A 20,504-nucleotide genomic window follows, 5' to 3' on the forward strand; every position below is an offset into this window, starting at 1 on the left:
CAAGAGCTCAGGTGAGTTCTTTGTGGTTTGTGACGACAGAAGTCTGCAGAAGTCGTTAAATTAGCAGGTCGAGTCCTTCCAAACGGAGGGAAAACTGTCTTTCCAGGAAGATGTTGGTTCGTTCTTTGGTTGACGGTCAATATCAAGTTTTTTTTGGTATAAAAACTTTTGCAGCTGCTGGTTTTCAGAGGGGATGAACATGGATTGAAGGGGAACACTTCCTGTCATGTTGTCCCCACTTCTTGTCATGTTGTCCCCACTTCCTGTCCAGAGTCTGCAGAGCAGAGACAGAAGTGTTTAGTCAAACCCATCGAGGAACTGAAGGAACAACCCTGGCCTTCAGCAGGTCCATGAAGTTACCTCTGAAAGGTACAAACAACAACAACAAGAACAAAATGAAGCCAAACAACCAAAGCTGCAGGAACAAGATTTCACAGGTTTACCAGTTTGGTGTTCTGGAGGTCTACAGAAACTAAAAGGTCCACAGTGTTTTAATATTAAACCAAATAACAGGTTCTCCTGGTTCCACATGCAACGGATTTTACTCAAGTCTTGCTGGTTGTGAGAACTCCAGACTCCAACTGTTCTCGATTGTTCTGCAGGTTCTACTTCTCCAACAAAGCACTGGGAACATTGGGACTTAATGTGTTTTAATTAAATATCACCTTTTACCATTAAAGGCTTTTTCAAAAAAGCTTCAGTAAAGTTATTTATTTTTTATGAACAAGCAGGAACAAGTTTAAGCTTTCAAGTCAAGGTCTGTGGCACCACAACAAACATCAGTTCTTCTCACTTCAGTACTTCCACCATTAGTGTCTCAACAAGTAAAACTAAAACTACTAAATGTTTCCTGAAAATGCAAACAACACCAGTCTGACATATAAATTTGTATTTTAGCTCCAACAGGATGTTTCCCAAAGAGCAGATAAATGATGATGCATCTCTCAGGTCTTTGTGTCTTTATTTATGTGTGTGTGTGTGTGTGTGTGTGTGTGTGTGTTTACATGACTTTCAGATGCCATTCATCACTTAGAGAGTTTTAGGCCTAACACATTTTTTCACATCTAGTTTTTTAACTCTTTTAAAGGATACAGGAATCACCTTGTTGGAGCTAAAATCTTTCAGTCAAACTGGGTTTTTATGTCAACAAATTGTGTGTCTGAAACGGCTGACGGTACCAAAGTGCCTACAGATCCACTTTAACAGTCTCTTTGCGAAGTGTTGATACAACACAACAACCTGTTGGAAAAAGGTCAATCATTTCATGACCAACAGGTCATCTTCAGGGTTCATCCGTCAACTGATTTAATTTCCTCCCTCCACTCTGGAATATTTTCACATGCTTTGGTTTTAAATTTAGATTTTTCCTCTGATTTACAGTCATGATATGACCTCTTATTTCCCTCAGGTGGGAGGATAAAGACACCTTGAATCTCAGTGTTTTCAGCTCTATGAATTGCACAGACTCTACTGGTTCCTTAACATTTTAATTTTGTCGGATCGTTGTGTGTGTTGAGCCCCCAGGCCTCCGTAGAGTTTTAGCTGAGTCAAACAGGACAGGAATAAAAACAAGCCTTTGCATCTTCAGGTTCCTCAGTTAGAGGCAGTTTCCGTCTCAGGCTCTGCTAATAATGTTCACATTGTGCTGAAGATGTTTTTGTTCTCCGTCTGTGGTCTTGTGGTCTCTGTTGAAGGAGCTGTTGGCCTACAGGCATGTCAGATAAAGATGTTCTCCCATCTTTGAGCTGCTTTGTGGTGAGCCTTTTATAACTTTGTGAAATGCCAAAAATGTTCTGACTTCAGAATTTGGAGCCCAATGCTTTAAAGGTTCCTGTTTGATTTGATTCTTTGTCAAGAATAACTGAGATTTGGTTTCACCTCCACTGATCTCTACATCTGTCAGTGAGATGATGTGCAGCTACAACTCATCCCAGGAAGTCTGCGGTGGCATGGATGTATATTTTGCTCTGTGTACGTGAACGTCAGTGTTCGTGCTCAGTCTTACCGCTCGTCTCTGTTTATCTCTCTGCACAGTGAGGCCTCTTGGCCAGTTGAGTCAGCAGAAGAGCACATCTTTTATAATCTGCAGGAGAACCAAACAACAAAGTGAGTTTATGAGCGGCTGAGAAACTGAAACAGCTTTTAAACCCAGACCCGACCTGCAGCTCTGGTACCATCAGGACCAGGAGGGTCTTAGCTTAGCTTAGCTTTTAAACAGGAAACAGGGAAAAGCTGTTAGCCTGGAGCAATAACTGTCTGAGAAAAAATAACTCACCATATTTCACTACAGTGCAGTAAATGATGCTGTTATAAATCTATTACATGAATATATTCACTGCAGGAAGAAGACGGCCGCCGGGCTAGAGCTGCTTTTATCGACATATAAATTACAACAATCCACATTAGTTTCAAGGTTTCTAGCTACACAGAGCAGAGCTACTCTTAGCTGTAATGTTATATAAAAAAGTCTGAAGTACAAAAAATAACTTTTAAATTACTGTTGAAAGTTACGAGAGTCTGCTCGGCCACAGTTTTTAGGCACAAACTGATCTGATTCGTTTCTCTGTTTATTTATGAAAAATTACAGGTTGTTTTAAAGAATTAGCTTCTATTAATAGATGTTGCTGAGATGAAGATGAAAATACTGAACAATTACATAAAACAGCAACACAGCATCATCATTACGGCTCTGAATTACGACACATTAGTGCCACTTAGAAAAAAAATAAAGAGGAAGTTGTTGCTTTTTTGTTTATGTTTTAGATAAAAGTGTAAATATTAATGAGAAGAAAAAATGACATTTTTACTGGACAAAAAGTCTTAATGTTGAAAAAAAGGCATCTTTTGAGACTTCATCCAGAGGAACTGAATCTAACCAGAAACCCACAACAATCCATTAAGCTGTTGTTAATTGAAGACAATAAATTTAACTCTTTCCAAAGAGGTTGCACTGCATAAGCAATCACTTTTTAAACCCAGCATTTAGAAAACATCCTTTCATTAAAAAGAATAATATTATTTTGGGGCCCTGAGCTTCTGCTTCCCATTAAACACTGCTCTTTTAAATGTTAATGCGCAGTTTATACATTTTAACTTTTATTTCCGTTCTATTAGATATACTCAACAAAATGTATAAACCCCTGCATAAAGTCAACCAAAATTGTTGTCTTTCACATTAATCAGTTAGAAAATGACCTCACTTAAGCTACACAAAGACAGCTTACATGATTCACACGACTGACTCGGAGCAGAGAAGCTGCTGGGCTGGGCTGTAAATCAATTTGTACAGTTTATCCATTCTTTACACGGAACGTTAAGTCCCTTCTGTTGCACACAATGACACCAACATCTTGTGGTGAGGTTAAGAAAACTGAACCTGAGTAAACAATTTCCCACTCTAGTGTCGTCTGACAAACGTCAGCCAATAAACTGTCAGGGTTGTGTAAACAACCGGTGGACAAGTTTGAACCTTCCCAGCTACTGTAGCTGCTTCCACACTCCCACACACACACACACACACACACACAGGATCCTACCTGAGATCACACAATCCAGGGACACAAACTTCAAATATTAAAGTTCAGCTTTTAAGTAACGAAATGCCCAAATCACAGAGTGTAATTTGGAAAAGAACTAAAGTGTGTAAAAGACGGGAAACAGTGTGTTTTTTGTTTGCAGACGCCTTCATGTTCCATCAACACTAGGTTCAGCAGAACCTCCACAGCGTCACAGTTTAATGTGTCAAACGTGTTTAGATCAGATTCTCCTCATTTCAAGATCCGATCGCATCTCAGAGCAGGAAACCAGAAAAACTGCGCTGAAATGACACAGCTGATTTAACCTGGCTGACATTCGTCTCTAATTTAAGATGGGAATCTGTGGGAGTATTGGTAATTATTGCAAAAAAAAAAAAAGTTAACTTAATATGAGAAATAAACTGAAGCCATCTTTGAAATCCCAGAGACAAAACCTAACAAATTTCCACCATTCTTCATGTTTTGTAGCAATTTTGTTTAATTTGTCGACATTTTAGGTCCTAAGAGATGTGAATTATTCAAACAGCTATACCAGATTTAAAACAGATTCAGCAGGGAGTCCTTGTAATGAAGAATGTCGTCACTTACAGCCCAGAAATCTCAATATGAAGATAAACATTATGTAGGTGAGTGCATGTTTGCACACACATTTCTGTCGACGCATTCGCTCCAAAACAAACATCCAACTACATGCATGGTTTAAAATCAGAAGAGTGGCAGCTGCTGTGGCACGATCAGACAGATAACAGAGTAACACGGTGTGATTCTGTGTTAAAACCTGCCTTATCCTGCTCTTTATCTGAAATTCCTGCTGTAACACGGCACACCGGCAGATACTGGGGTCACTTTAATTTGCTACCAGCACAACCTCCACAAAACGAGAACATTTCATCAGTGCTTGAACCTCAAGATGTTTATTTTGTTGGTTCATAGTTGGATTTTTGGTGCAGGTTTCTTCAGATCTGTTTCCACATCAAACCCATTCTGCTTTTCCCTGTTGAAATAGCTGATCTGAACCTCGTTAAGATGGTTTCCAGGTGTAAATTGGTTTGAATTTTTGTGCTCAAGTTGAAATTTTTTAATTTCCTTAATAAGTGTTTCAATGATTCTTAACGACTGTCAGTCAAAACCTAAACTGTTGAGGCTTGTTTCATACAAATAACCCTAAACCTTTCCACTTTCTTCTCTCTCTGAGGAAACTACCTATAAAGAAGTGTTTAACCTTTATATGTTCAATAAAAGACTTTTTCTTTTGATTCTTGGGACAGTGAAGGAAGTTAAACCCAACAACTAGTTAAGAGTGGTTACTCACAGGCAGGTACTGTGCAGTCCCTGGTGTTGTGGTACAACCTGTGGAACTGTCTCCGGCACCGTGGTTTGAAGTAAAGTGGACCTGAAGGCATGAAAATCAGACATTACTCAGGTTTTGTTTCTTGTGGCATCTTTTAATCCTGTGAGCCGGCTGGCGTCTGCGACTTTGAACCACAACAGATAACAGATTCCCCGCTCATTAAGAGGTCTGAGAACTGGGTGCTTTTTTTATTGTACCTTTGGCTGAGTGCTTTATGGCTCATATCTAATAAACTACTTTAATTACACTAACCTAAATAAATCTTTTAATAACAGTGATTATAAAGCAGCTTAAATGAGTCCTGCTAAGGTGCAGCTTTGGATCAGTTTCCTGATTATTGGAAAGGTATTTGTTTAGTTTAACGTATTAAAAGGTGTTACTTTTAAGTTTTTAAAGCATTTTGTGACTTTTTAGGATTAAAATCTTGATTACACTGAAGTATAAAGAACTTGGCTGGATTAAAACACAAAGTACCTGACTGTGTTTAGGAATAGAGTGAATTTATTTAGATTTATAATAAAAATACTTGGTTAGGTTTAGGGCATACGAAATACTTGGTGAAGATTTTGACAGTAAAACGTCATGATTAGGTTTAGAAATGAGAAGTATGCAGTTGTTTTAAGTATTAAATACTTGGTTAGGTTTATGCATTAAATGGTCACGTTTAGTTTCAGGTACCTGACCATGTTTATGGATAAAATACTTGGTTAGATTTAGGACTTAAAGAGTTGGGATAGGTCCAGGTTTAAGTCATACAAAATAGATTTAAGGCAGAAACATACTTGGTTAGGTTTAGGTGTAAAAAGGTCAAAGGTTGAGGTATTTTAATACTTCATAAAGTTTATCCATTAAAGGTCAGGGTTACAGTCAGGCATTAGAAGTATGTAGTTTAAAATACTTGGTTAGGTTTATACATTACAGAGTCCTGACTAGGTTTAGCTGTTAGTAATAATAAAATACTTGAGTAATAATGAGTTATATGTGGGTAGGTTCAGGCATTAGAGGAGCTGACTAAACTTTAGGAAAAGCAAGTTCTTGTTTGTGGTTAGGAAATCCTCATGTTAGGCTTTAATAAACATTTTATTGCTGTAATTTCAGAGATCTTAAAGAAGAAAGTCAGCTGCGTGTTAAACAACATTACTGACATCCTGAGGAGTTTAAGAAAAGATGAAAAAAGTGAAAATTGCTGTCGTTGTTTTAGTGGTTCAAACTGAATCTGCCGAACATTTCTTTAGTTTATAAAATTGTATTATTTAAAGTGCAGACGTGGCAGATAAATGTAGCATCCCTTATTTTGTTCCTACCTGTCAGGTGGCCGATGAACTTTTCCTTGTGTTTTGGGTCTCTGAGCTGACTCTCTGAAAAAATAAAGGTTCAGGAGCAGGGATTAGCAACTTTTAAGGATATTTATTCTTACATTGTATGTTTTTCAGCAGACATTTGGAGCACAGCAGTATTTAGACAAACAGTTTGAGGACAGAAGTAAATTAAAATAAAATAGCAGAACATTCACTTTACTTGAGAACGTCTTGAAATCAGAATTACAGAAAAGTGACTAAAACATGGTTCAATTAATACAAGTTTGAAAAGTTTTCTTTGTTCCAGCTGGGGCTGAGAACTTGTAGATCTGCTTGGATTTTTGTTTTTAGAGCTAATATCTGAATGTTTTTGATTCCAAATAAAAAAAATTTATGTTAGTTTGAAAACCAACCTTGTGACACAGTCTGGGAAACACTGCAGGCTGCTGCTTTAAACAACGAAACTCTTGTTTTACACAAAAAAGCTCCTAAAGATGCAGAAAGTGTTTATTTTTTCCCTGCAGGCACCAGAAGGTCTGAAGAGTTTCACAAAATGTGCTGTATCAGTACAGATGAAGCTGATAAAGCAGTGTTCCTGACTTTAACGTTTTGTGACTAATAAAATTATCTTCATCGTTGAGTCAATTAGCGAGCCAGGAAAGCTGACAGAAAGAGCTTTGTTAATGAGGATCAGCACCTTGGACAGAGACAGCAGCCCTCACACAAACATCATGAAGGTTTTAATCAAATACAGTTTGACAGAGAAGATCCAGAAAACTCATCAAGAAAGTTTAGTTTTTGTTTTTCCATCAGGAAAGTAAAAATAATGTGATCCACCAATCATGTTCCAAACGCTGGGTTTTACTTTAAAAGGTTTGTTTTCATATTTTTATTTGTTTGCTCCTAAATCGCACCTCCAATCTTTGCTCCCGAAGCTTGAACATTAAAATCCTTTAGTGTTAGAAAAACATTAAGTTAAAGGATTAAAACACAACCTTGTTTGGTAGAAAGCTTCATTCTAAAAGGTTTGTCCTGCAACAATTAGCTCCTAAACTGATAGAAATGCATCACATGTTGCTGTAGGACACGTTCAGCTTTAAGGAATCAGAACAAAAGACTAACAAAGCTTCACCTGGCTGCAGGTTTGAGCTCAAAAACATCCTTTTATAAGAATAAAGACCCTTACAGCTCACCTACCCACAGGTTTCACTGAACCACTGCAAAAATCAAAAAACTTTGCAGCAGTTTCATAAAACAATCAATAAATCTGATGAACCTTAATTAAAACTACAGCAGTGTATAATAATAATCACAATCTGCACTTTGTACTGCACCTCAGCTGACTTACAGGAAATTCAGCTTTGATTTTTGTGTAATTTTGCTCACTTTGATAAGTACTTCATGGCTTTAAATGAAAGATAATTGCAGACAGAGTTCAGAACTGCAAGGCTGAAAAAAAAGGAAAGATAAGATCAAATATAATTTGTTGTTCCAAAAGGAAATTTGTCTGAGGCCACAAGCTGCTGCAATACAGACAAAATACAAGAAAACGATAAAAACAAGCTAAAACACTTGTTACTGTGTTAAGGACTTAGAGTTACTGATATTCCTGTTTTTAAACAACCAGGTCAGTTTAAATAAAACCAACAGTATTTTATCTGTGTGACAGGAAAACCTCAGGGGAAGTTAAGTTTATACTCAGCTCTCAGGCGACTTCAGACAATAAGTTCATTTTATTAAATTTGTAAGATTTTTGTCTGTGAAGCCAACACTGCTTCATACATTCATTTGTGTTTTAGATTGATTGTAATCTCACAATATAATATATATCCAATATAATAATATCTTAAAAATGCATAAAACTTTGAATCTTTGAAGACAAACTTTCTCTTTCTGCTGTTTGACTTTAAACCCTTAAACTGCACACAAGCTGCTTTTATCTCTTCAGCCATGAAGAGGATGTACTTTAAAACTGAGAAATAAAGTTTTCAGCTGTTTTTGTTGTCGTTGAGTAAATCACAGATTAGAGTTTGTCTCACTGAGTCAAACAGGAGTGGATGTGTGAATCACTGAGGCATTAATGAGGCTTTCTGCTGTTTCTGCACCATCTGTGGATTCTTTCCAAGGATTTTCTACATTTGCTTCTTTTTTGTTCGATTAAGCTCTAACAGCATCCAAAGAATTAAGGTTCAGCTGATTTTGAAGGTCGGGATCAGTGAATGAAGGTGAAAACTGTCTGGATCTTCATCTGTTACCAGAACTGACCCAGGTTCGACCTGCCCGCCCTCTCCGGAGCGTGCCCTCCCTGTTCTGTGGCCCCCGCCGGGCCCGCCGGGCCCGCCTGGGAGCGCCCGGCCCCGCGGCCCTCAGCCCGGTCACTGGAGCCTCTGTGGCATCGTCCCGAGGCCAGCAGGAGGAGGAAGAGGAGCCGCGGGAGCAGCATCACTGCAGACCTGCAGGGAGACAACATTAAAGCAGAGCTGTCCTCGGACTGATGCCTTCAGGTTCATCACGGTGAGGACAACAGGTGCATGTTGCCTCAGATGCACCTCAGGCTTTTCAGGAAGATTCTTAGAAGAGCCAATATAAGTTCAAGCATGAAAACCTTTGATTGGACTGTTGGAGTAATTAAATTACCTCTCAGCGCGCCTCCTCTCCCCGGCGCGCCGCTCTCTGACCCCGGGCTCTCCTTCCCGGTTCGTCCCGACCCAGGACCCGAACTTCTCGCCTTCTCTTCTTCCTCTTCGATTTGTTATCCCGGGTTAGTCTCAATCCGAGCCGCGTGCCGTGCGTCGTGGTTAGGTGGCATCTTAAAGCGGCGCGCGGGGCTGGAGGAGCGCGCGGAGCGGATCAAACAGCTTCATCCTCATCAGCAGCAGCCGGTTCGACCCGCAGCAGGTTGCAAACAGCCGGACGGGTTCGGGTCTGATCTGGGAGATGAAGAGACACCTGCAGCTCCAGCTGATCAGGGATCGATCAGAATAATCGCCGCGCGCTCCCTCTGCTCCTCGGTCCTCCGTGGAAATAATCCTCCGACTGCTTTCTCTCCATGCACAACTTTACGGGAATGAGGAAGAGGAGGCGTGTTTGGACCGCGCGCACACACAAGCCCACGTGCACGGCAGCAGACGGAGAGTGACAGATGAGTTTGCGCGTGCAGACAGCTGCGCAGCTCCTCCTGTCTGCGGGTGGAGTGAAAACTCCTCCCTGCGTCTTAAAGCGCAGAAAATCACGTCAAAACTCTCCATGCAGGCTCAGATTAATCATAAATTCAGAATGGCTGGAGGTGATTTATGCTCCAGAACAGCAGCAGAAGTCCTCTGAACATCTTATGAAACCTTCTGTTTTAGCTCGTGTTCTCTGGGTTTGTTCTCCTTGAAGATGAGCTGCTTCAGAGTTAAAGATTTTCAGTTTGAGGTCCAAGAGAGTGTCACATATAAGGTTCTTTTCCATTTTTGGAAATTTGTTTCATTGGCTTCCAGAAAGGTTTGCAGACGGATTTAAAAAAGTTTTTCAAAGCATGCACATGTAGGTTTAATCCGATAAAAAATAACTGTTCCTTCAGGAAGTGATTTCAGCTCATTGATAACAACTTCCACCTCCTTAACTTGTTTCTCAGCCAAAACAAACTTTAACTCTGCATCATGGATTGTTAGGTTGGTTCTCAATTTGTCAAAATTAGTCGAACGTCACAGAAAACCCCAAAGTTATCCAATTCACTTTAAGACTCAGTTACAGAATATTGAAAACAATTTAACAGTTGAAGCTTGAAGGAACACTTCTGGTCTGATCCACCCTTATTTGTTCATCTGCTCGATCAGATTTCAAACCACTCAGCTGAACTGAATGTTGGACTTTTCATGTAAACATACTTCAGTTAAAGGAAGGTGATCCAGCAGAGATCCGGACTGAACAGGAATGTGAGTGGGGACACTGTCAGGTCACATGTGTGTGAGGGAGTATTAATGCCGTTTGATGTGTATTTATTCAGGGTTTAAAGGGAGAGTTTGTAAAGGAATGACTGCCTGTATCTGAGAGAGGAGGGTGTTTATTTAGTACAGTTTTCTCACAGCCATTAACTCCGTGTTCATATCCAGACCTGCACCGCAGCTCGGCACCGTTTTCTACACACTGCAAGTCTTCAGAAACCTCCGACAGCCTCCCTGTGGAACCCATTTAATGTCTTTAAGGACACTTTAACACTTTTTGACTCCCCAGTCTGAGATAGAGGGTCCAGCTCCCATAAGGAGTGATAAAAGTTAAGGAATGATGTCTGAAGAGTCACCTTGGAGGCTCCAGAACTCATAATGTCTGAAATGTCTGAAGTTAAGTTCATGAGTCTCATCAAGAATCTCTCAAATCCTCTTCATCGCCTCTTTAAGAAACTGTAACAATATCTGGAAAATGACATATTTTACATCCTGTAAACGAGCTCTTGAGATCCAATTAAACTGATTCTGTTCTCCAAAACCAATAATTCTCAAGAGATCACAAAGAAGTTATTGGATCTCCAAAACCAGTGCCCTGCAGCCCATAAGTACTCCTTCTGGAACCTCTTACTGTTTAAAACACTTTAAATTAAACCAAAACCTCCTCAGCATCACTGTCGCCCCTTCAGGAATACAAATACAAATAGTTCATGAAGAACACTTTATAAACCTCCGATCAGTCACTGCTTTTCCCTTAAAAAAAAACAGAAACCCAAATCAGAACTTTCTGGGGCTTTACAAGAAAAATAAGGATCTTTAAAATGTTTTTGTCACTGATGTAGAACTTGGGGAACCCATGAAGAACTACATCAAAATCTGTGAAACACTGAATTTAGAGGTAAATATTAAGGTTTTTGTCCCCCCACAACCTCTTCACACAGTCTGCTCTGGATGTCCAAGAAACTGCTCTTTGAATCCCTCGAGGCACTTTATAATCCATCTCTGCAGGCTGCTCTGTGCATCTAAAACATCTCTGATGATGTGAAGTTTCAGGATGATTCGGGTGAATCTGATGCATGTTTTAACCAGATAAAAAGCTCCTGATTGCAGCTGTTTGTCAGATCCAACAACCTCCTGAAGTCTGTTTGCAGTCCTTGCTACCAGACCAGCTGTCCTTTGAAAACATTATAAACAAAGTTGGAGGTGCAGTCTGAAATCCTTATCTTCAGTTTTGTGATGAATCAGTAAAAAACGCTGACCTCAGCAGAAACAAATATGCTGAAGTTGGAGGGTTTGGTGTTCAGATTGATTGTTAATTTTAGCTGTTTTGAAAACTCTAAAAGTCTTCTGAAGTATTAAAAGTTCCCAAAGCTGCTCAGAGTATCAAAAAGCAGCTTTCTGTTCATCTTACTTCTCAAACCCTTTTATTCAACTTGGGAGTTTTCTCAAAGGCTTCATCAAAACTTCAGGAATCCAGCAACATCCTGATCCTTAAAACTTCCTTAAAGATCCAGTTTTAGAAACTTCTGTCTCTAAAAGCTTACAGAAGCAGAAACGTGGAGCCTGATCGTTAACAGAACCGGGCTGATGTCACGATGTTGGCGGTGGCGTTTCGCTGGGATGGCCGAGAGGACAAAAGCGTTCCTTTCTGCCAGCTTTGCTGCGAGTTATCGCTCCACAAACATTTCTCCTGTCAACAAATCGTTGCCACGGCAACAGGAAAACACCCAGAGCACTCATCCTAATTCATATCCTCGCACGTGATTCAATGAAACGCTGAAAGAAACACACCAGGAGGTGTGGAAAATGTTTGGTTTCAGTCATCCTGATGTTCTTCCAGCACTGCCGGGCCTGGATCCACTCCAGGATCGGGTCAGAACCATCAGGATTGGGCCACCCATGTCATGAAACCAAACCTGAACACGTTACTGCAAAGCAGGAGCGAAGGAATAAAGAAAAACACAACCAGTGATGTTTTTGGCTCAAAGATCCAACAACTTCTTAATGACACGCATTCAGGCTGAGTCAGGGGTCAAAGGTCACACAAGGCCGTGGTAAACTATGTGTTTACAGAGATTTGGAGTCTGAACAGTGACAGCTCCAATAATCCGTCTCTGGTTTATTAATGATCAACTCTTTCTGTATTTTTCTTCTTTTTCCCTACAGATCTCAGATCTGATCGTTCCTCATCCAGCAGCTTCATGAGTCTGAGAACACCAACAAAAACTCAGTTCTTCTGAGTGTGGAGGACAAACGTAATGAGATTAATCATTTACCATTGCTGCAGCTTCATCACGTCACACAGAGCTCCTTCAGATCCAAGCATGGAGTGAAGACCAGCCTGCATGAGGGAACCACCTCACAGTTATTGGTCAGAAACTGTTGCAGGCTGAATAACTGGCTGTTACAGATGCTAATTAAAATTAAAAAAAAAAAAAATCAGAGCTGAAGTTTGTCACATCTTCCTGAATCCACTTTTTCAGTCACTTCTTCTGAAATCCTAAAACCTCATCTGAATTAAGAAATCCAGTAAAACCTCCTGAACTCCCCCATCACTCCCTAAAACCCCCCTGCCACGTGGTTTCCAGCACTAATGCAGCTGGAAAATTACACAGAACCATCAGCTGACAACATACTGAGCCGTAAGGGCCATGTTGGAAAAAATGATTATTCCTTTCCCTCGCAATAGTTACGCATCGCCCCCACAAAAACCAGGATGACCTCTGTGAAACTTTGTAAGAGCCAGAGAAACCAGATCAGAACCCCCTGAAACCATCCAGATGTTCTCAGGTTCTGTCAAACCAGAGCAGTGTTCTCCTTCAACACATAACCAGGTGTCCACAGGAACCGTCATTCATTAATCTCATCTAAGGACTGTTGGTCTTTATAGAACAATAGAGGTTTTATGAAGAAAGCCTCCCTGAAAACGTTTACTTGGTGTAGGCTGGACCCTGTCAGGGCTGTCCGTCATCTCTAAACGTCTTTGTGGACATCCCTCGTCCTCGTCTAGCCGGGACTTTCCCTCCTGGACCTGCTGCCTCCACAACCCAACCACAGACAAGTGGACAAAGATGAATGGATGGGTTCAGACAGCTGCTGCAGCACATTCGGGACAGTTTGGAGTCTCTGCAGCCCAGGGATGGAGTGAGAACGCCACCTAGTGACAAAAGTAAGAACTGAGGCTTCATATGTTGCAGAATCCTGCCTCACTGTGACAAAGCATCTTAAAATATGTGATGACGTGAAGGAAGTCACATGAGACGCAAATCCTCGTTTTCATCACCCAAAACAAGATAGATCAAATAAATAACTGTTTCTTAACAAAAGAAGGATAAAATAAAATCATCATCCTAGAATAAAATACTGTTTTTAGACACTCTTACCAAATAAATGCTGCTCTGATCTGCTCCAGTCAACATTTTCCCTGATGTTTCCGTTGATCAGGGGTGTCCAATCCTGGTCCTGGAGGGCCACTATCCTGCATGTTTTACTTGTTTCTCTGCTGATCTGAATCAATGGGTGATTAACAGGCTTCTGCAGAACATGAAGAGGTGATTTAACCATGAATCAGGTGTGTTGGAGCAGAGGAACAAGGAGAACATGCAGAATAGTGGCCCAAAGAGGACCAGGATTGGCCACCCCTGCCACAGATAAACGAGGGCCGATTCTTTCTGGGATTTCCCAGAACCCCCTGCAGCTGTTTCTGAGCATACTGATTTAACCCTCCTGTTGTCCTCATTTTCTGTATACACCCTGTGCCCTCTGGGTCAAAATGACCCGTCTTCACTAAACCCCCAATATAAGCAGCCTAATTGAATTTTAAACACCAAATTTCATCTTGCATATTGTCATTCACCACAAAATGTGTGAATACTTGAGTTTTCCCTCTCCACTTGAATTTCTATAGCTTAAGAAAAGAAAAAAATGTGCAAAAAGGAGTTTCGAATGCATTTTTATTCATCCCAATGACTCAGTTTCTTTTACTTTTCTCCAGTGAACAATTTAAGAGAATGTACAATACAAAAATATGAAAAATAACATAACCCATTCAACTAATTAGCACATGTAGGGCAGTATGCAAGTGCACAACCTTTGCAGATATATTTCTTACACCTGCAGCACACAGTATGTGTTTTACAGTCCTTCTTTTGAGGGCAGAACTGACATCTCTTCCTCTTACTTGCCCTAGCTGGGGAAGTGGCTGTGGTAGATGGATCCTCAGGTTGATCAGGAGCTGCTGCACTCTGAATAGCTTTCACAACTGCTGCTGAGGCTTCTGTGCGGGGGACATGCTTCCTTCTTTCAATGAGTGGAGTTACAAGTGCCTTTCCTAGCTGCTCCAGGAACACCCTCCTCTTGTTGTGCTTACGAGACATCCAGGTCGGGTTGGTCTCTCTCCAAATTACAAAGGCATTGTAGGAGGATACATCAATGATGTTGTGGAAGATGACCAGGGGCCAGCGGGCAGTCATTCTTCTGCAGCTATATGTTCCAATCACCTTATCTAGGTTGTCCACACCTCCTTTGTTGTGATTGTATTCCAGGATGATGATTGGCTTCCTGTCCTCACGATCGCTAATGTCGTCGTCTCTGTGCAGTGTGCTCAGAAGAACTACATTCTTGTTTTTCTTCGGGAGGTAGGAAACTAGAGTGGTGGTGGGCGTGAAGGCAAACTTTGAGGAGAAGACCTCTCTCTCCTTTGACGCAAGCAGTGCAGGTGGGAGCTCAGGCTTGTTCTTTCGAACTGTACCAACCATGGTGATCTTCCTCTTCAGGAGCTGCTGTCCGAGTTCGTAAGAGGTGAAGAAATTGTCACATGTCACATTGTGACCCCTCAGTCCCTCTGTCACATCAAGCACAACTCGCATCCCCTGGTTCTTCTCTGGGCATCCACTGGTTGACTTCCCAGTATAGACTTGCATTTTCCAAGGATAGCTTGATTTGGCATCACAAGCCACCCATGACTTGATCCCATATTTTGCTGGCTTCCTGGGCATATACTGCCGGAAAGGACAACGACCTTTGGACAAAAGACAGACAAAGACATCAGTGATTAGTATCAGTGTCACAGAAAACAGTCAAAGAAATCAATAGAGAAAATCACTTTTATTACAAATATGAAAACAGATTACCTCTAAATGGAACCAGTTGCTCATCCACTGTTACGTCAGGCCCTGGATTGTAGAGGTAGGGCAACCGCTCCACCCACTTGTCCCATACCTCTCTTATGGCTGCAAGTTTGTCTGTCACACGTCTTGCTGGTCTTGACTCACGGTCATCAAATCGTATCAGTCTTGAATAGGTGTGAAAGAGTTTGAGTGGCATTGTGGCTCGGAAAATTGGCCTTCCACTCTCTGCATCCCATAGACTAGCTGCAGCCTCACCTCGGGACCTGTATACACCTGCTAAGATTAGCAGCCCTAAGTAGGCCTGCAGGTCAATCTCATCCATCTTTTTCCAGCTGTCTCCATATTTGCGAAAACCCTCCAGATTTGTCATCTCCAGGATTATTTTTTCTATTGCTGGTGTGATAAACAGGTAGAATGTAGAAACAATATCATGGGCATGAGAAACGGCATACCTTGTGGGTCCTGGGGTCATCTTTACAATGTTTTGTTCTGCATGCCTGCCGTGTTGGTCATATGCCGCCGAGGACCACGTTATTTTGCCATTTTTTGAAAGGAAAGTCTCACTTTCAGCTTCAGGGTTTTCTTCTTCTTCTGAAGATGATTCATCATGCTCTGGGTTGTATTCCTCTCCATCTTCTTCTTCGGATACATCCTCCACTTCCTCTTCTGAATCAGAGTTGTCTTGCTGGACATGTGAGAAAATCACCTCTAAAGCCTCTTCAGTGTTATAACGCACACTCATGGCTTCAGCACAGACACAATTCGGGGTCCTGTTATGCAGCACCTTTATAACCTCTGGAAATAACAGGTGGTCTTCTGAAGTCTGCGAGAACACCACCTGATTTGCCTTGTTTACTTCTGCTACTGATTGATCTGAGACACAACCAAAACTTTGCAACATTCTGTGGTTTGTAAATAACTCTGTGACCTTGATTTCAACTCTATTTGCCTCATCGGTCATTTTGACCCGAAGACCATCTTTGTAACTTTTTTTGTACAGCTTACATGGAAATATGAATAAAAGCAACATTTAACTTTTTCTATTGTTTGGGCCAATCTAGGAAAAGTCTTAAAATTTCAAGTTAAAAGAATAACATTTAGTGGATTTTTTGGGGGGTTTTAACACAGTGGCAGGTCATTTTGACCCGAGGACAACAGGAGGGTTAACCTTCTTTAAGAGCTGATCAGCCCCCAGCGAGTCTAATCATGCTGATAAGCATGAGTTCTGCTACCATTAGACGAGTCGAGTCACAAGAGTTTATCAGAGTGGTCCAAAACGTTTCCAGGGACAGAGCCGGGTCTGTATCACAGCCAGAGAACGTCTCAGACTTTCAGACAGATTTACAGGCCAAGGATCAGCTAAAACACACAAAACCACAAAAATAAGGAAAGGCGTGCAAGATAATGAGATAAAAATGATGCAAAGCAGAAAAGAACACAAACAGGAGATATGCATGAAGCAAAGAGATGCAAATGGGGATAAAAACATAAATAAATGAAAAATAACTGCAGACATGCAACCGAACCTAAAACATAAAACATCCAAATTACTGCACATAGATCTATAAAACAGCACAACTGCAGAGAGATTTAAATTAGATATAAAGTCATAATTTAAGAAAAAAAAAAAATCTGCCTAAAACCTATCTAAGATTTAATCCAACCACAGATTATAGTAATAAAAACATTTAAAGAATCAGACAAATAAACCAAATAATTCTGTTTGTTCTTTATTGCTTAAATTTCATTTATTTTAAGTTTTTATTTTCTACTTACATATAAAGTCTCCATTTCTTTCATTTTCATTTCTGTTAAAACCTTCAGTTTTCATCTCATCATATAAACCAACGGTTCTTTTCTCACAGTGATTTTTTTCAGTTTTTCCATTTATTTACTTATTTTATGGTTAAACTTTTAATCTGAACTGCTTATATTTCCACTGAAAACAAAGTTTTTACATCCTTTTACTGTCTGCTACTTTCAGAGACTCAAACTGAGACTGTCGCTCATTAAAGTTTAAAATGGTACAAATAAAAAAAAAACATGAATCAAACTGCAAATCTGATAAAAACATGAAAGGAAGAAACATTATTTACAGATTAAACCAGCTAATTTTGATGTTAACAGTTTCAGAGCAGAAGATAAAAGAAAAATCTGACTTTTAAAAACCTAAAATGAATAAAAAGTCAAATTAAAGCAAAGTTACTCCAGTGTTGGTTTGTTGTGGAGAGAAAGGATTTAATGTAGCAAAAAAAAGAAGATTTTAAAAGTTACCATCAATCTTTTTCTTTCCATGTCAACTTTGGAAATATGGTGACTTAAAAAAATAAAATAATAGTCATTCTGAATGTTTTTTATGGGTTTACTTTGTTTGTTTCAGGGAAAACTCTCCCTAAAATTATTTTAAAGATGTCATGCATCAAATGGTTTAATTTGTCATATACAAACTAACTTTATTAAATACGATTGTTAAATGAAGACGAGGAGTGGTTTTTATTACATTTACCATTAATGTTCAAAATATTTCATCACAGTAAGCAGGAAACCACTGAAGTCCTGGAAAATCTTGGAAGTTTTCATTTACAACTGATCAACATTGATATTTGTATAATTATACAATGTTTTCATATTTAAAATATGATCTTTGCCTTTTTATGAGAATAACTTAAATCAGTTTTGTGTCAAAGTTAGAAAAATCCCAAAAGTCTGGCTACAAAATGTTAACAGTAAAGTGCAAAACAGTCAACAAGCTAAACAACAGTGAGAAGACAATAAAAAACAGCTATGAGGAAGAAATACAGACATCCTTTTTTAGGTTTCCAGACTCTTCTGGTGAAGAAAAAGGACGGCGTGTTTGTGTCGCTGTGAAGGTAAACACTTCAGGTGTGAGTCCCACCTGCTGAGGCAGAGTCCACACATTTCAGAGATCAGAGATCGTTTTCCTGAACACATCAAGAAATCTGAACCATTCTCAGGCTCGAGCCTCCGCCTCCGCCGCCTCCTGGTGCCTCAACAAGAACCTCCTCCTCTTCCTCCTCCCCTTCAAAGATGGCGGTCATCGGGGCGGAGAAGAGGCGGCAGCGAGCTGCGAAGCGCCGGGAGGCGGAGCAGGGAGGAGTGAGGGAGCGAGGTCGAACATGGGAGGAGGAGAAGACAAAGAAGGGAGAGGAGGAGGTGGAGGTAAGGAGGTCCTGTCTTCTCCATCCAAACATCATGGACAGGGTACAGGGAGGTGTGGGAGGTCCTGCGACGTCCAGACTCAGGTGAACGCAGGTGTTCTCCTCCGTACGGGAGGAGTTCCCGGGTTTTAACTGGGCTGGTGCTGGAGGAGGAGGAGGAGGAGGTGCCGTCTGGAGGTCGGCTGCAGGAGTCGGAGCCTGAGTGACACGAAGACGCTCCACCGCTGAGATTCGAGAAGACAAATCGACTCGACTACCTTTTCTCAAGAGGAGCGCCTTAAAGCTGTCACTTCTCGCTGACCTGTGACCCCTGAAAGCTGCAGGTCGGGTCAGGCGGAACGGAGGCTCGGTTGGAGTCTCAGGAGGGGAGGAGGAGGAGACACGATGCTTCTTTTCTTCTAAATCTCGTCTTCCAAGCATCTTTCGCTTTGACCTGAGAAAAATGAGACAAAAAGAAAAACGATCGGGCAAAAACTTGGGTTAATTTTGGCTCAGCAGACAAGTTAAAACATCATTATTGGATGAAATAATCAAGTTTTAGTTCTAAAAAGACATTCGGGATGAGGAAGAAGTAGCTAATGATGTAAAGATTGAAATAACTCTGTCCCTTCATGAATGAAATCCAGCCGGGTAGAAAAATGTCATGTAAGCTGTGGATAATGTTCCAGAACAGTCCTGGAAATTCAAGGCTTTAATACATTTAAACAGATGTCTAATTTTACCACACAAGGTCTCGAACTGGTCCAAATACAGGTGGAACCGGTCGATTCGTGGTCCAAACAGAAGCAAATCAACAAACCAACATTTACTGGGTCAGTAATGGCTGCCACCAATACTCTCTTTAAAGGAAACTGGTAAAAACCGGGTGAATTAGGAACTAATTTGGAACAAAAAGCAGATCATTAAAGCCACAGAAAATAGGAAAGAATGGAGGCGTGTTAGCTCCAAAGAAAAGGAGAAAGTTATCAGATAAATAAGTTTCTCATTCAGACAACAAGGACTGAGGCAGGGTCAGTTTCTCTCTACAGAAGGATAGAAACAAGGAGGTGGAATTAGTTTTTAGGGGTCTATATCTACAGATTCACGGAGCAGTTAGACGTTTTACCTGCAGCCCACACCTGATTAGGTACTCATGCTGTGCCTTCCCATACTGCACTGCTCCAGAGGCAGATGGAGGGATCAAGCAGAAATGTGAGGATGTGCTTCGATGGATGCTAAACTAACAGCGCTACGCTAAGGTTTAGGTGTTTCTACCTGTGGATGATGGCAAATAGATCCTCTGTGGTTCGAGGACGAGTGGAGACGAACATCTGATCCGCTGAAACACTGACGAACACATCATCTGGAAAACACACAGAAGGATTTACTTTTTTATTTTGGTTTAGTTTGAACTTGAATTAAAAGGTGTTCTAACCAGTGTAGCTGCTTACTGACCACATAGACACATAAAAATAATATTTTCAGTCTGCAAATCTGACACAGCTTTGGAGAAGGAAACTTGACCTTCTTAAATTCACACCTGCATCAATGAGAAGTGTTTCAACATTTATTAGAGACGCTGAGCTGACTCCTGAGGGAAAGAAGGGATCTCAGTGTGAAGAAAGTTTGTTTTATTACTGTAAGGTGAGACTGTTTGTCTGGTCAGGAAACCATACAGGTCTAGCTTCTAGTCCTGACTCTCACCCATTCTTTAAAACCAGACAAACCTGGATGTATTCATCCATCACTGAACAGTTGGTGCTTGGGGTGTGGGTGCATCTAAAGACTGTGTCAAAACGTTGTGATGTTCAAGTCAGGATAAAAAAACAGATTAAGAAGTCTTCATGATGTGGAGTAGAGTAGCTTCAGATCTTTATTCTACACCTTAAAGGATCTGCTGAAATTGTCTTAAAGTCAGATACCAGAGTGGACTTTCAATAGGCTTGGAAGGCAGGTGTTCGTAATGTTTTGGCTCATCAAGGTAAATTCAGACAAATCTGCCAGAAGCAATCAGTAGTTTAAATAGTTATATCTCTAATGGGGTGATTTATTGTGATGGTTCTCATCCAAACAGGGGACTGTTTGGATTAATTCTCGTGGTTC

At 40.7% G+C, this 20,504-nt stretch overlaps 2 protein-coding genes across 6 annotated transcripts in view; both read right to left on the reverse strand.

Annotated features, from left to right (window-relative positions):
• Positions 1-13,873: 13,873 nt before the first annotated feature.
• LOC108246815 (piggyBac transposable element-derived protein 3-like) lies at positions 13,874-16,866 on the reverse strand. The gene is made up of 2 exons (XM_025010184.2): positions 15,247-16,866; positions 13,874-15,134 (listed from the first exon to the last, which is right to left on the reverse strand). The coding sequence occupies exons 1-2, from the start codon at positions 16,271-16,273 to the stop codon at positions 14,167-14,169; spliced, it is 1,995 nt and encodes a 664-aa protein (XP_024865952.2). The 5' UTR covers positions 16,274-16,866; the 3' UTR covers positions 13,874-14,166.
• Positions 16,867-16,978: 112 nt separating this feature from the next.
• The window catches only part of nhsl1a (NHS-like 1a), a 52,898-nt gene continuing 49,372 nt past the window's right edge, over positions 16,979-20,504 (reverse strand). For 2 of the 5 annotated variants that reach the window (XM_017434553.3, XM_017434554.3), the window contains 2 exons: positions 19,677-19,764; positions 16,979-18,855 (listed from right to left, as the gene is read on the reverse strand). In XM_017434553.3, the coding sequence (XP_017290042.1) occupies positions 18,195-18,855; positions 19,677-19,764 (749 nt within the window). In that variant the 3' untranslated portion in view covers positions 16,979-18,194. Of the gene's footprint in view, positions 18,856-19,527; positions 19,578-19,676; positions 19,765-20,504 lie in introns of all 5 variants that reach the window. The other 3 variants (XM_017434555.3, XM_017434558.3, XM_025010173.2) reach the window with 2 other exon arrangements.

The sequence above is a fragment of the Kryptolebias marmoratus genome, linkage group LG23 (assembly GCF_001649575.2).
Source record: "Kryptolebias marmoratus isolate JLee-2015 linkage group LG23, ASM164957v2, whole genome shotgun sequence".
Lineage (NCBI taxonomy): Eukaryota > Metazoa > Chordata > Actinopteri > Cyprinodontiformes > Rivulidae > Kryptolebias > Kryptolebias marmoratus.